The following is a 13,533-nucleotide window of genomic DNA, read 5'->3' on the forward strand; positions in this document are numbered from 1 at the left end:
AGACACATGAAGTAATACTTCCACTCTGCTCGGTACTCATAAGGCCTCAACCAAAGTACTGTATCCAGCTTTTGGCACAACACTTCAAGAAAGTGGAGAAGGGCCAAAGGAGAGCAACAAGAATAATCAGAAGCCTAGAAAAGACAACTCGGGGAAAGACTGAAAGAAGAAGAGTTGTTTAGTCTACAGAGGAGAAGACTGAGTGAAGACATGCTAACAGTTTTCAAATATGTGAAAGACTGCTGTAAAGAGGAGGTTATAAACTGTTCTCTATGTCACTGTGCATAATAAAATAATAGTTTAAAATTCAGTTGGGGTATTTAGAAAGGGTTTCTTACTGTTTATCTGTAAGGATAGAAAAATTCTTAATAGATTGCCTAGGAAAATTGTGAAGTCTATCTGGTGGTCTTTAGGAGAAGGTTAGACAAACAGCTGTCAAGACTGAGATGCGACTCATTATGGTAAAAAGGGAAAAGAGACTGGACTAGGTGTGACACTTCACACAGTCTGCACCTGTCAGCAGATCCCCTTTGTCTGAAGGCCTGTAGGTTAACAACATGACTGAGGACACTGGAGGATAAGCAGGACAGTATGAAATAATGTGATCACTGATTTGAACTAACCTAGCTTATCTCTGTATGGCATTATGGGTGGAACTGCACTGGTAGGTAGTGACCCCGATTTAGTCTCAATTCAGTGCTTTTCAACTAACCTCCTTGGGCACCTGTAGCTCCTTACAAATAAAAAGAAAGCCAAGAAAAAGTTTTCAAGGCTGTGGCTGCTAAATCGTCTGGGAATTTTGCACAGCAAGGCTGTGAAAGAGAAGTGTAATTAGATTAATGCAGGATTTTGTGATACTGTATGAACTATTCAACCAAAACTATGTAGGCTACTAGACGATACAGATTGCTCAAGACAATAAATACATGGACACTAGCTTGGAAGGCAGTATTTCATTTATTCATGAGCAGTAATCTCTTGGGAAAAGACTTTTCATTATTCCTTATGACATGCAATAAGTAAACAACACAGAACAGCCTTCAGGTTTCCAGGACTGCCTGTACCAGGCCACTAATCAGAATTAAACACAACAGTCTCCAAAACTTTTGAAGATATAAATCAAGCTAAGTGTTTAGCGGAAGGCAAGGGAACGATTTTGAGAGACAAGTGCTTTTGCACCCTGCAAGGCGTGGGCACGCTGGAGCTGGATTTATTTCTGAGCGCGCTCTCCGGCGAGCGGGGCTCGGGGGGACCCGCAGCAGACGCGAGCACCGCATCGTCCAGCCCCTTCTCCGTGCCGCTCACGGACCACGCGAGCCCGGGAGCCGCCCCGGGACGGCCAGGCGCGGCGCGGCGCCGCCGCCATGGCGCTCCGCCGCGGGCGGGCGGGGGGGGGGAGGGGGGCAGGCGCGGCCTTCCGCTGCGCGGGCGAGGCCACCGCCGGCGCCTCTCTCCCTCACCTACCCCGGGGGGGAGGAGGCGCCCCGCCCACCGGCCGCCCCGGCCCCGCCCCGCCGGGGGGCGCTTCAGGCGGGATTCAGGCCCTGGGAGGCGTGACCAAGGCAATGTCCACGCCCCCAGGCAATGTCCACGCCCCCACCCGCCACCGCCTCCCCTCGCCAGAGGTGGCGCTCATTCCACCACCGCCTCTGCGACCCCTGACCTCTACGTTGCTTAGTTACCGCGCGGGGCGTCAATCGGGGGCTCGACCACCGCCGCTCGTATTGGCGAGCCGGGCTAAACCATTCGCCCGCCCGCTGGAGGAGGGAAATGGGGGCGTAGCGGGTGCCCCCTGCGTGCTCGCGGAGCGAGTGTTGGGCTTCTTGCTCTAGCTCCCGCCCTCGAGCTACCCTCTCCCCTCCCCTCCGGTCTCTCGTTGGTTTCGTCTCGAGCGGGCCTTAGCGACGGCAGGCGCGCTGGAGGAAGATGGCGGCTCCGGCCTGTGCGCCGCTGCCAGCTCCGTGACCGCGGTACTCGCTCTTTTTCCCCATCCCCTCCGCGCTCCCGCGTCCCGTCCATCCCGCCTGCCCTCCGCCTCTTCTCCTTCCCTGCCGAGGGCGTAGGGACCATGTCGGACTCGGAGGAGGAGGAGAGTTCGGACCGCCAGCTCAAGCTAGCGTTGTTGGGGGACGGCACCTCTGGCAAGGTCAGTGCCGGCCCCCGGCAGCGCCCCGCTCCCCTCCGCCGCCGCGGTGCCCTCCCCCCCCCCTCACTCTCCGGCCGCCCTCCCTGCCCGCTGAGGAGGGAGCAGCCCGCAGCGCTTCGAGTCTGTGGCGCTGTCGCGATACCAGGCGCCGTGATGGACCCCGGCGGACGCTTCCGCTCCCGCCGCCCCGCGCTGCGCCTTCTCCGTGGCCTTCCCCCGCGCGCGTGGGGCGCGGGCGCAGCGGAGGCCCGGGACGGGTCCCTGCCGCTCCGGGTCCGCATGCAGATGCGGGCTCCTCGCCGGGGAGCGTAGCCGCGGGGCCACTTGTGTCTGCCCCGAAGGAGCCTCGGCCGGGGCTGCCCCGGCGCTCGGCAGCGAAACCCTCTAACAGCGTTTCCGTAGCCTCGTAGCCCTCGATGAGGTGACCCCTAAGCCAGCAAATAGACATATACTAGTTTAATCCATTTTTCATGAGTTTCTTGATAAAATGAGCGGCTGACAGCGTAGTTAATATGGTACTGCTTGGCAGTGAGTTTCCTGCTGATACCCGTGCCTTAGTGCGCTGCGGACTTGGTACTGGCAATGCATAATTGCAGCACTGGGGTTGCCAAAACAGCCCGAAGTCCCTAGTGCCTGCAAAGGCACGGGAAGGGGTTGGGATCAGGGGCGAGCACGTGAATTAGTTGTTCCCGCCAAAACAACGAGCGGTGCAAGGGTTGCTTACGTTGATCTTCACGTTGTCTTTTCATTTAGGTTTCAGAGTTAATAATGTACTGAGATGGATAAAACAGTTTACATTTATGCGAGTTACTGTTTCAGGGTTTGGAAAGACACTTTCGGGTTAATCTAGTCTTGGTTTGCGATTTTTTTTTAGGAGTATCTTTTTTTCTATATGAAATCAATGTAGTTAAGTACTGTTCATAAACTACAGTTTACTAGTCCGTGAGTGCAGTTCATACTTACCTTTTTCAAAGATACTGGGAAATTTGGGCAAATATAGACAAAATAAGGCAAAACGGAGACCACTTTGCTATCTATGGAAATAATCATTGATCTTTACTAGACACGTGTTAACAATTTACCTGTTGCTATATGTAGTTTGAATCCTTTTGTGAGGTGCATCTGAAAATATTAATTTTATCATATACTTTAAGAATGCAGCTTTTCATTTGTCACTAACTTTTGAAAATGCGGAGAGACAGGAGGTCTGCTTTACTTACTTTCAGGTGAAAACTAGAAATATTCTTAGAGGTGGCTTAAAAAATTGCCTGACATTAATAAAAGTAAACTCTTAGTGAAAGTATGTGTGTGACTTTGTTCACTTACTTTTAAAGAATTTTATGTTAAAACAAAAAGTTGTTTCTGACTCTAATGATTCTAAATGCAGCCTAAAGTGATACTGCTTTCATGTGAGAGAGTAGATGGACAATTCTGAGTGACTATGTGATGAGAGCATAATGAATGCACAGGATTGACAGTTGGAGTGCTGCTTTCATGGGTAACTTTCCCGAGGAGTTTTTCATTCAAAATGAGGAATCCTTTTCGCTACTGCTGTTCAGCACCTTGTGGCAAGACCTCTCACCAAATATGGATTTTCAAGCATTCTTGAGTTTTGATGTATATTCCTTCTGGTTTCTACCTCTCACATGGGAGCTGCCATTCACTGAATCTCCTGCTGGGTCTAGGAATCCTGTGATTCAAGTATAGCTTATTTTGCATAAGCAGCAGTTTTGTTATGGTGGGCTGCTTTTCCTCTTATCCCCCCTAGATGATGCTGTAATAGAGGCTTCTTCCAGCCATCCTTCTGGCCTAGCAGCAAACAGTTGTAATACCAGATCTGTAGTAAAATCTGGTAGAAATAAAGAAGTGATTGGGTTTTGGTGTGGGAGGGATAAGAGCACCTCTAAGGACTAAATCACTGAGGTTTCTCTCCCCTGTTGGTCTCATTCTGCTTGCTTGTTGAAACGTGTATGTCTATACGTTTTCAACTCTAGCCTCCCTCACATCTGTTTCACACCTAGTCTTTACACACATGCATACTTAGCCTCTCATTTACTGTGGAAGCTTTGTTTTTTCTCTTCCTCTGTCACCAGAATTGCTGGACAGGAGGAATGTAGGGTATAGTGGGAGATACCTCTGAAATACTGCATCTCGTGTTCAGTGTGAAATTTCCACATTTGACTTAGTTCCATAGCTTTTTCCTTTTAATACCCTCCCTCTTGGCTATCAAGAGCTGTCTGGTCTTCTGTTCTTCAGAAAAGTAATGTCCTTGTGTCAGCTGACCGAAGATGATAACTTGCATTTATTTTCCTTGTCCAATATCACACGTTATTTAGAAGCAATATGATTCAGGTCCTGTGGAACTGTTGGTAGCAGTTTAAAAACAAATCAGCCTAATTTCAAGCTGAGGACAATGTTTATGTTTCCACTGGCTAGGAATTGCTCTGTTCATGAGGCAAGGGACAGATGTTGTACTTCTATTCATTTGTTCTTTGGTGGCTGAATGAATAATTGGATACTTAGAGTTTTAAGGGAAGGAATAAGCACTGCTAGAGTAAGGTCTAAGGGGAGGAGAGTTGACAGGGAAGAAAGCATGAGAGGAGTGTGGGACAGAGTCTGAAAGAGTATTACAGTGAGATAGAGTCATGAAATAAGCTGTTGAAAAAGAAAAATTAAGGAAGATGAGCTATGTTATTTAAATCCTTTTCTAGTATTGTTTTCTTATTAAAGTAGACAAAAAATAGGAAAGCAATCTGCAAAGAAATCTGAAATTGAACATGGGGACAGTGTGAGACAAAAATAAGCAGCTATTATTAATAGTATTTTTTTTTCCTGAATATTGATTACTAGAAGGAACATACATGCATAAGGCTACTGTGTGTATGTAGGTCTTAAATCAGCTTTCTTGCCCCACTCTTCCTGAGCCAAGATGTTTTTTATTACAATAAATCAGCAGTACTAGTATGGATTGAAAAAATTATGTTATAATCCATGTATTTCTGCTCTTGCTATACAGAGGTTGTCTTATTAAAGTATATGGCGATGTTGATTTGAACTGGAACCATTATGATTTGCTAGTGTTGAAAAAAAACGACTTTGGATCTCTGAAAGTAAATCTTGGAGCTATTCACAGGCAAGGAGGTCCTGAAAAATAGACATGCGGAAGGAGAAAAGCAGTTGCAGTTCTGTCTTTCTGCTGCCCATTGCAACTGGAAAGTAAAGTAGGGTAGCTGGAACACCTTGCCTTTGCCTTCTCCTCCTGCCATCAGATGTTGAAAATGATATATATAGTGCCCAACCTGGTGTGGGAGTTTGTGGAAATTGATACACAAGCTGTAATAGCTGAGTGGGGCCACTTCCTTTAGGATTTTTGAGGATACCATTTTTTTTTAAACAGTATGCTAATCCTGGATCTTCTTGTTACACTTGGTCTCAAAATCTTTAGAAATGTTTACTAATTGTTGCCATTGTTTAGTCTTGTAAATGGGAAACTGTCTTAGGTGTTCTGTGCAGATTGGCCTATGTGAATATTTCTTCATAGATTAATGTCTAATTTCAGTCTTGATAACTTCCTCTTTTTCGGTAAGTAGAAGTGGAATGGAAATATATTAGCTTCATATGATAAAACTATTTCCTTTGTTTTCAAAATATGATCTTTTTTTTTTTTTTTATCAGATAGCTGTATAGCTTTCCTCCCCCCTGCACCATAAAGCTAGTCTGTTCTCAGTGAGAAGTTCTCTGCGTTGAGCAGTTATGCTTTTTATAATAGTTATTGCATTTCCTTCGTTTAGGTAGCATTTCTTTTCATTTTGTCTGTCTTAAGTTTTTTGCTAGTAGGGATAGCTCATGATTGAAGGGTCAATGTTGCTGTGCTTAGAGAATGGCCTTGGCATTTTAGAAGGGAGTGAGAGAAGGGACAGATGCATGTTGCTTTTTTGGAAAGTGGTAATGAATTCTCAATAGATTGGTGAAGTTGGTACATGGATGGAAACTTGTGGCTTCAGGACTATGTCCTTTTGTGCTATGTGCATTGACTTTAGCTGTATTTTCTCATTTTTATAACTATGGTATTATGCTTTGGCATCCCTTTCTGAAAGCTTTCTTCTGTGGTATTTTACTCAAAGAACTGTCTTTGGCAGGGTTTTCTCTATGAGTTCCCACATTATCCTGGTGAGTAAAAAGTGTCAGAGCTGGCTGTCGTTACTTGTGCTTTGTGACTTGTCTGCTATTATTTCATAAATATTTTTGCTTTCTTTTTCTATTTACTTATATAGTCATTTAGGAATAGCTTGTCAGCAAAGTTTATACAGTGGGTTGATAACACTGAAAAATATAAGCAAGAAATTCTTTCTTGCCTCATCCTTGAGTTTAATTGCATCTTTGTTTATCTCCAAAACACCCCCCCAAGTATCCCTTTATAGTTAGAACACAGTGTTTTGTACATGTTTCACTGCTGTCTTGATTGCTGTTTGTTAGTACCCAATGAACTTTTTTTGTCTTAAAAGAGGGGGTTTGCAAGACCAAGATTCAAAAATGTATTGCTATTTGGAAGAGCATATAAGCGCTTTAAAGCTTTTAAAACAAATGCTTGAATATCAAATTAGGTCTAATGGAAAGTCTACTCTGACAGTTGGTACTCTGGTTGTCTTAGTAGACATGTCAAGGAACAAGGCCTTGTTGAAATTATGTTATCCGCTGATCGCTAGATTACTGACTGAAACTTTATGAATTGAGAATGATCTTCAAAACAGTTGGTGATCATTTATTTATTTTTAAAGCTAGAGTTGCATTAAGCCATTACTTAACTTTTATTACTTTTTAACATTGATCCTACCCATCATAGCTTTACAAGCAAAACTGTTGTGCAGAATCTTCTATGGGAAGCATGGTAGAGAACAATTTCAGGATTGAAGGGAGAATTTGCATTGTAAAAGTGCCTGAATATGCATTGGGATAACTTCTCCATTTCCTGTTGTGGAGGAGTTTGAACTGTTGCTCTTAGTATTTTGTGGATAAATGCTTGTTCTGTGAATAAATAGAGGACTCCAGTCTGGTAATCCAACACCTTTCATGAGCACTAACATTCACTAGAAAAAAAATTAAAAAGGAGTTGGTCAATGATTTTCTGCTATAAATTTGCGTTCAGGAGAGCAGTAGAGAAAACTATTTAAGAGAACTTTGCCGTGCTGTTGATCACTTGTTGCTCTTATTGGTTGGCTGTTAATTGAATGTATGTTGTTTATTTTTACTAACACCCCTAGAAGCCTTCAGGGAATATTAAGTGTCACAGAGTGATAAAGCTAATATTTACTGAGCCCTTAAAACAAGAAGGGAGTGGTTGCTTATTTAATGGGGATCTAAATTAATGTGTTGGAGAATATAGAATACTATGATATAGTCAGATGATATTTTAATTTGTACTCTGGATGCTAGTTACTTTAATGAAAAGGAAAATTGCAAAGAAAAGACTATAAAGTGTATTTCTGCAATGTTGTTATTCTTATCTACATCATTTAGGGTCATGACGGTTTTAAAATAATGTCTTTATAATCCTGAAGTTCTAACTATTGAGATGGAAAAAGTCAGTGATACTGACTTTTTAGTGTTACAGGCCAAGTTTGTATTGAATTTTATTTATATGTCATTAGTATTACAGTCACATAGCTACAGCTAGAAAAATCTTCTTATGATTCATGCTGTGTGGTTCTCAGCCTTTCCACAGTGATATAAATATATAAGCATACTCGTGCTATTTCTAGTTTACATGCTTTTTCATTTATTTATTTATTTATTTATTTTTAATCCCCTCAGGGCTTGAGTTCAATGAAGGAAATGAAAATGTTGCCATAGTCTTTAACTGATTTTTGGTTTACTTCCTAAACGTATGTTCTCGTCTGAAAATACCTGTTATTATGTGACAGTGATAGGAACACAAATGTGATACAAGCAAGAAAACAGTAAATCTTGTGTTATTTACTTCACAGGTAATTTTATGTTTGAATAAATGTTTGCCTATTCATACTAGAGCTTTAATGCTGGAGCTCTGGTGGTCATGTTTTCATGCAGAAAAAGAGTAAGTTGCATTTTTATTCTGTGTAAGTACACAGACATATTACAATGACACTTGACATATTACTAGCATCATTTAGATCTCTGTTATAGCAGTTCTATTAATAGAACTTGCCTATTCTCACTTTTCAGAACTACTGGCATTATTTTACTATAGCATTTTTAACTAAATGTGCTCTAACAGCATTTTCTAATAACCGTTGACGTGACTTACCTCTTCAGGTCTTGATGAACTGAAAGTTGATGAAAAACTCCTTTTTGCTAATTTTGAATTTTCTTGGGCAGCATGGAGGTTTTGTGAAGTTGTTATTTTTTTTTTCCTGAATAAATAAACTTAGTTAGGTTTTATTTTTACTATTACTTTGTTTTCATATTTTCAGATGTGATGTTAATAAGAGATTTGTAAGTGTATGCCTCTAATTTAGTGTAGGATACATGTTTAGCTACATGGCATTCACACTTAATGTATTTTATTTTTTAGACAATATAAACAGTACAGAGAGTTTGTAATTGCACTTCTCTTTGTCTCTTTTAACCTTAAATTGTGGAGCTTTTTTTTTTTTTGCTTTTTTTTTTTTTTTTGCCTTTCATGGAGAGATTAAATTGCTAGTGAAAGAACTGAAATACCATGCTTCATTACTTTATGTAAATTAGTTGTGCATCCTCTTAGTGGTAGTAGTAAAAGTAGTGTTCTGCGGTAAAAGCTGATATTCTTTATTAGGCCAATGGTGTATTGGTCTACTTTCATAAAGCCACAAAATACAAATTTAAGAAATAAATTTCCAAAATTGTTTTTAGAGGAATGGTTTTGCAAATGTACGTTCTTAGCATCAGTTCAGTCTCTTTTCTGTGTACAAATGTTTGCAGGCTTTGTTCCCATCTTAGACTTCATGTAGTCCCTGATCCTGAAACTTTCATGTACAGTGGCAGGAATACTGCAACACTTTGGAGCCCCTGTGGGACTCTGCACTGTGCAGATGTCTGTTCCCTCACAGAATGTTGCTTTGGGATCGTGGTGTTCTGTACCAGGGATGGGACCTTATTTTGGAAATGAGCACTTTTTAAAAATAGTAAGCTCTTCAGGTATGGATAGTGTCATTTAGATTTGTGTCAGGTGGAGCATACTGATGGTATTTCATTCAAATCTGTGTAATATTCTGTAATTTGAATATCACACTGTCTTTGAAATGTAATGGAAACATGTCTTTGAAATGGAAATGTAATGTGCATACATTAGTAGCTTTTGCCACCTCCTTTTATTATGTTGAAGCTGGCTGGAATGCTTGTCAATACAAATCCACAAACACTATCAGCATGCATTGATTTAAAAAGTGCCTAACTATATTACATACTTTTGGTTTCATATCAAGTTTTTAGCCTTTTAAAATGTCAACTTAATTTGATACTATTCTGTTCTAGACATCCTTAGCCACACGTTTTGCCCAAGAAACTTTTGGAAAACAGTACAAACAAACTGTAGGACTGGACTTCTTCTTGAAAAGGATAACATTGCCAGGTAAGAGAATAAAGAATCTATCACTGAAATGTTGGGCAACAATAAGACTTGCAAAAACTTAGTCTTCAAAGTAAAGTACACTAAATAAGCTTACTACAGTGCTTTTTATGACAAAGTAAATTAGGTTATTAAGAGAAAATTTTCTTAGTATGTTCTTACCAGGTGACAAAGGGTTATACATTTGCAACTTTTATCTTTAAGTACTTTAGTAAAACACTGAATTCAAGTAAGAGCGGTGTTAGCTATATTCGTAATTTTTAAGCATACTGTGTGTCCGCATGGGTAATGTAACATATAACAAAGAAATAGAACTTTAAATATATTCATTGAAAAAATAGGTGCTTTTTGAAAGAAACAAAATTTTTAAATAAAATACACAACTGGCATTTAGGTTGTGTGGAGAAGGATAATGTAGCTATGGAATCGCAGTGCACTAATATGTGAATGCTGTTTTATGCAAGGCAGCATGAAATTGCTGGCATTTAATAGACCACTAAAATTTAGGGTCCCTCGGCACTCATAAAAATACAGTTTGAGCATTCAAGATGTTTCATTTCACGACGGCAAAGAAACTATTTAGATGCCAGTTGCGGCACACTGCATGGAAAATGCAAAGAAATAATTAAAAAAGAATAGCTGCTGCTAGAAGTTTGTTTCTGAGCAATTGGGAGTTTAAAGTGAGATTTTTTTCACTGATCCGTGGTTGCTCAATTTGTAAGCATGAAAGTATTTCATGGTTGCTCAATTTGTAAGCATGAAAGTATTTCATTAAAGCAGTTTATTCTGGTTTCAGAAACCAGAGCTGGAAAACATGTTTAATTATTAAAGTTGTAGTGAGATTTGATAAAAGTAGATGCAAGTTCTATCTTTTGGGGGAGGGGGGGATGCAAAACCAGAAATTAAATGTTTTAGCTATAACCTGAAGTCTTAAGAAAATATGCTAAGTTTTTGAACTTACTTTATTAAGTTGATATTATTAATTTCTTGATTATGTTTACATTTTTTATTAAGTGAAACCAAATGCAGGAAGACTCTGAAAAGATTATTCTGTTTTTTGACTTGGACATTCCACTGTATCTTTTGTATCTGGTGAGAGAGAAAATACCAAATTTCAGTGCTTATTTCTCCATAAAACCATAATAATTTTTTATTGTTCTGCTTCTTCCTCTTAAAAATATCAGTATGTAGAACACTTACAGCAGTATTTGAAAGTGAAATGTGTACACAAATCATGCAGTGTGCATGCTGAGCACTTGTATTTTTGCAAGGTTTTTTTCCAGCTGTTAAACATACAGAAGCTGTTAATACATTATTGGGATTCTAAATATTCTTGTTGCGTAGAAAATTTGGAAAACTTTGATCAACTTCTGACCCATTCATATTTTATTCTGTTCTAGTTTGTTTTGTGGCAAAATCAGAATATAGATGAAAATAGCCCTAAAACAACAAAAAAGTCTGTGCATCTATTTTCCTCATTTATCATTAACAAAATAATAACATTCATGCAGTGTGTTCATATCCAGGAAGAAGCTTTTTTTTTTTTTCCTATGGATTCTCATTATGTCTTTGCGTATGCCTGTATATACATTTGGGTGAATAGACTTGTGTTTTTTGGGAAAGTTGGACTGGTGGTGGTGGGTAGTGAGAGGGAAGGAAGAGAACAAGAAGGGTGGTGAGAGGTAAAGCTCCGAAGTACTGGAATGGAAAGCACTACTTAAGTAAATGGATTTTTCTGATTTCTTGATTAGTACTGGGTTTGCAAAGTTGCTATGTTTACTGGAAAGGTTAATCCATGAACAGAAATCATGATGTGTGTATCAGTAGAAAAAATAGCCTTGATTTCTATTGTTTAGTAGGAGAATTGGCAGATAACTTTATTACAGTATTTCAAATTGTTTTTTTCTTTTAAATGTAAGCAAACATTTCAGAAGTTAAAATTTTTAGAATTGCATCGAAGTTTACATTAGGACATACATTAGAAGTATGTTTGAACTTGTAAAATAAAGTACTGGTTTTATTTTATTTTTTTCATTAAAGCTCTATTTGTCTTCAGATATTTTAGTAACTGATACAGTTTTACCGTGGGAAAAAAACCAATATTTTACATGGTGAAACAATACGGTTTAATACAAACAGTAAGTCCTTTGACTAATTTAATTGTGAACAATATGACTTTTAGTGTTCAGCTGCTTACAAATTATCTTCATGCAGTTTGTATTTGAAAAAAATACTTTGAACAAATCAGTTTCAGTATATTTTGTGATACTGTATGTTGTATAGTCTGGATGCAACCACTGTGCAGTCTTCACTGTTTAAAATAGTGTATCTGTTATTCAGAGGTTGGGCTGACAGTGGTTCTTAAGAGCCATAGTCAAAATACTTTTAGGAAGGTTGTGGGTGCAGTTGAGTAAACAGGGTTCTTCTGTGAAAAGGATTTTTTTTTTTTAAGTCTGCAGTACAAGAAGCAGGCAGTCATGTGTTTTTAGTTCTATCTTGACTGACTGTGCAGCAGTCAGTTTGAGTAAGGTTAACCAATGTACCAAGCATACTTTTACAGGGTCACTGTTGAATTGGCCCAGTGGCTTCAGCTCAGGCCAGAAACAATCCAGATACCTGCACAGTGTTTCCGCGCTTATTTTAACTTCTCGCTTGTATGTGTTGCCTACAGAGTAAAGAAGTGCTTACATTTTCTCATTCCTTATCAGTGTATTGAACACTGTTTTTCTGGGATTCTTCAATTATTGTTTATTGGTATGCTAACTTTGTTTCTAAGAACTGTGTTATTTCAAGCATAGGTACTTCTTGTTTTAATAATGTTCTCCAGTTCATTTTTCTTCTAAATCTGTCACCAAATAGAGGATTTGAGACTTTTTGCAGAAAATACAGCTTCATGGTTTACTATCATAGTTGTTAATTAAATATTTATTAGACAAATTGTCTGGGTTTTTTCCTTCTGTCAGAGTAATCCTAGCATCATTCCCCCCTCCGCCCCCCCCCAAAGAAAATGGCAAAAAAGTCCCCCCCCCCCGAATGATCAGCATGATTTTCACTAGCTACTGACATCTTAATTAAGTCATTTAAGCTTAAATGAACCTACCAGCTTTTTTTCTGCCTTTTTCTTCTCGCGTTAGTAGAAGAAAGTAAGTAATTAATAATCACAAATTTTAACATGAGGAGCCACTGTTAGATTGTTTAACCTCCTGTAATAAAGTTTCTCAGGTAATTTTATATGTTTATCCAGATACTAAGCCCAGTATGTTGTGCATGATCACTACCCTGGGGGAGGGAGTGGGGAAGAAGTGAGAGACTTATTAAAAAATTTTAACACAAAATTAGGCATCTGAAAAATGTTGGATTTGAAAGCTATAATGTTTATAAAGCTTGTTTCTGCCTAGCTGGTATGAAAACTTCCTGTAGAATGCATACAAACAAGTTAGATGTAGGATACTGCAGCATGGTGGGCTTTTGAGTATATTTAGTTTGTTTACCCACTGAAGAAGCATGGGCATTTCAGAATGCAGAGTGCATTCATGAGCTTATTCATACTAGATGGTTTATAGTCTTCTTAGTGGAAGACTTACCTGCGTTGTTTGCAGTCACTTATGTTCTAAGCTTTAAAAGAATCAATTAATAAATAGTGGATTCATTGTCAAAACAAATAAACTTCTTGTTCTGTGAGAGGTTAAATTTACTGGAGTGTTTATGATGTGTTTACTAAACTCTGTTTAGAATTCTTTAATATTTGATAAAACTTAATTTAGCTTAAAAAGTATTCTGAATAGATTATCTCGTTTCATCCCCA

General features: G+C 39.4%; 1 protein-coding gene across 2 annotated transcripts in view; it reads left to right on the plus strand.

Annotated features, from left to right (window-relative positions):
• Positions 1–1,692: 1,692 nt before the first annotated feature.
• The window catches only part of RAB28 (RAB28, member RAS oncogene family), a 66,579-nt gene continuing 54,738 nt past the window's right edge, over positions 1,693–13,533 (plus strand). Inside the window, exons 1-2 of one of the 2 annotated variants that reach the window (XM_013960090.2) lie at positions 1,693–2,146; positions 9,635–9,731. In XM_013960090.2, the coding sequence (XP_013815544.1) occupies positions 2,069–2,146; positions 9,635–9,731 (175 nt within the window). In that variant the 5' untranslated portion in view covers positions 1,693–2,068. The remainder of the gene's footprint in view (positions 2,147–9,634; positions 9,732–13,533) is intronic. The other variant, XM_013960091.2, reaches the window with a different exon arrangement.

The sequence above is a fragment of the Apteryx mantelli genome, chromosome 5, assembly GCF_036417845.1.
Source record: "Apteryx mantelli isolate bAptMan1 chromosome 5, bAptMan1.hap1, whole genome shotgun sequence".
Classification (NCBI taxonomy): domain Eukaryota; kingdom Metazoa; phylum Chordata; class Aves; order Apterygiformes; family Apterygidae; genus Apteryx; species Apteryx mantelli.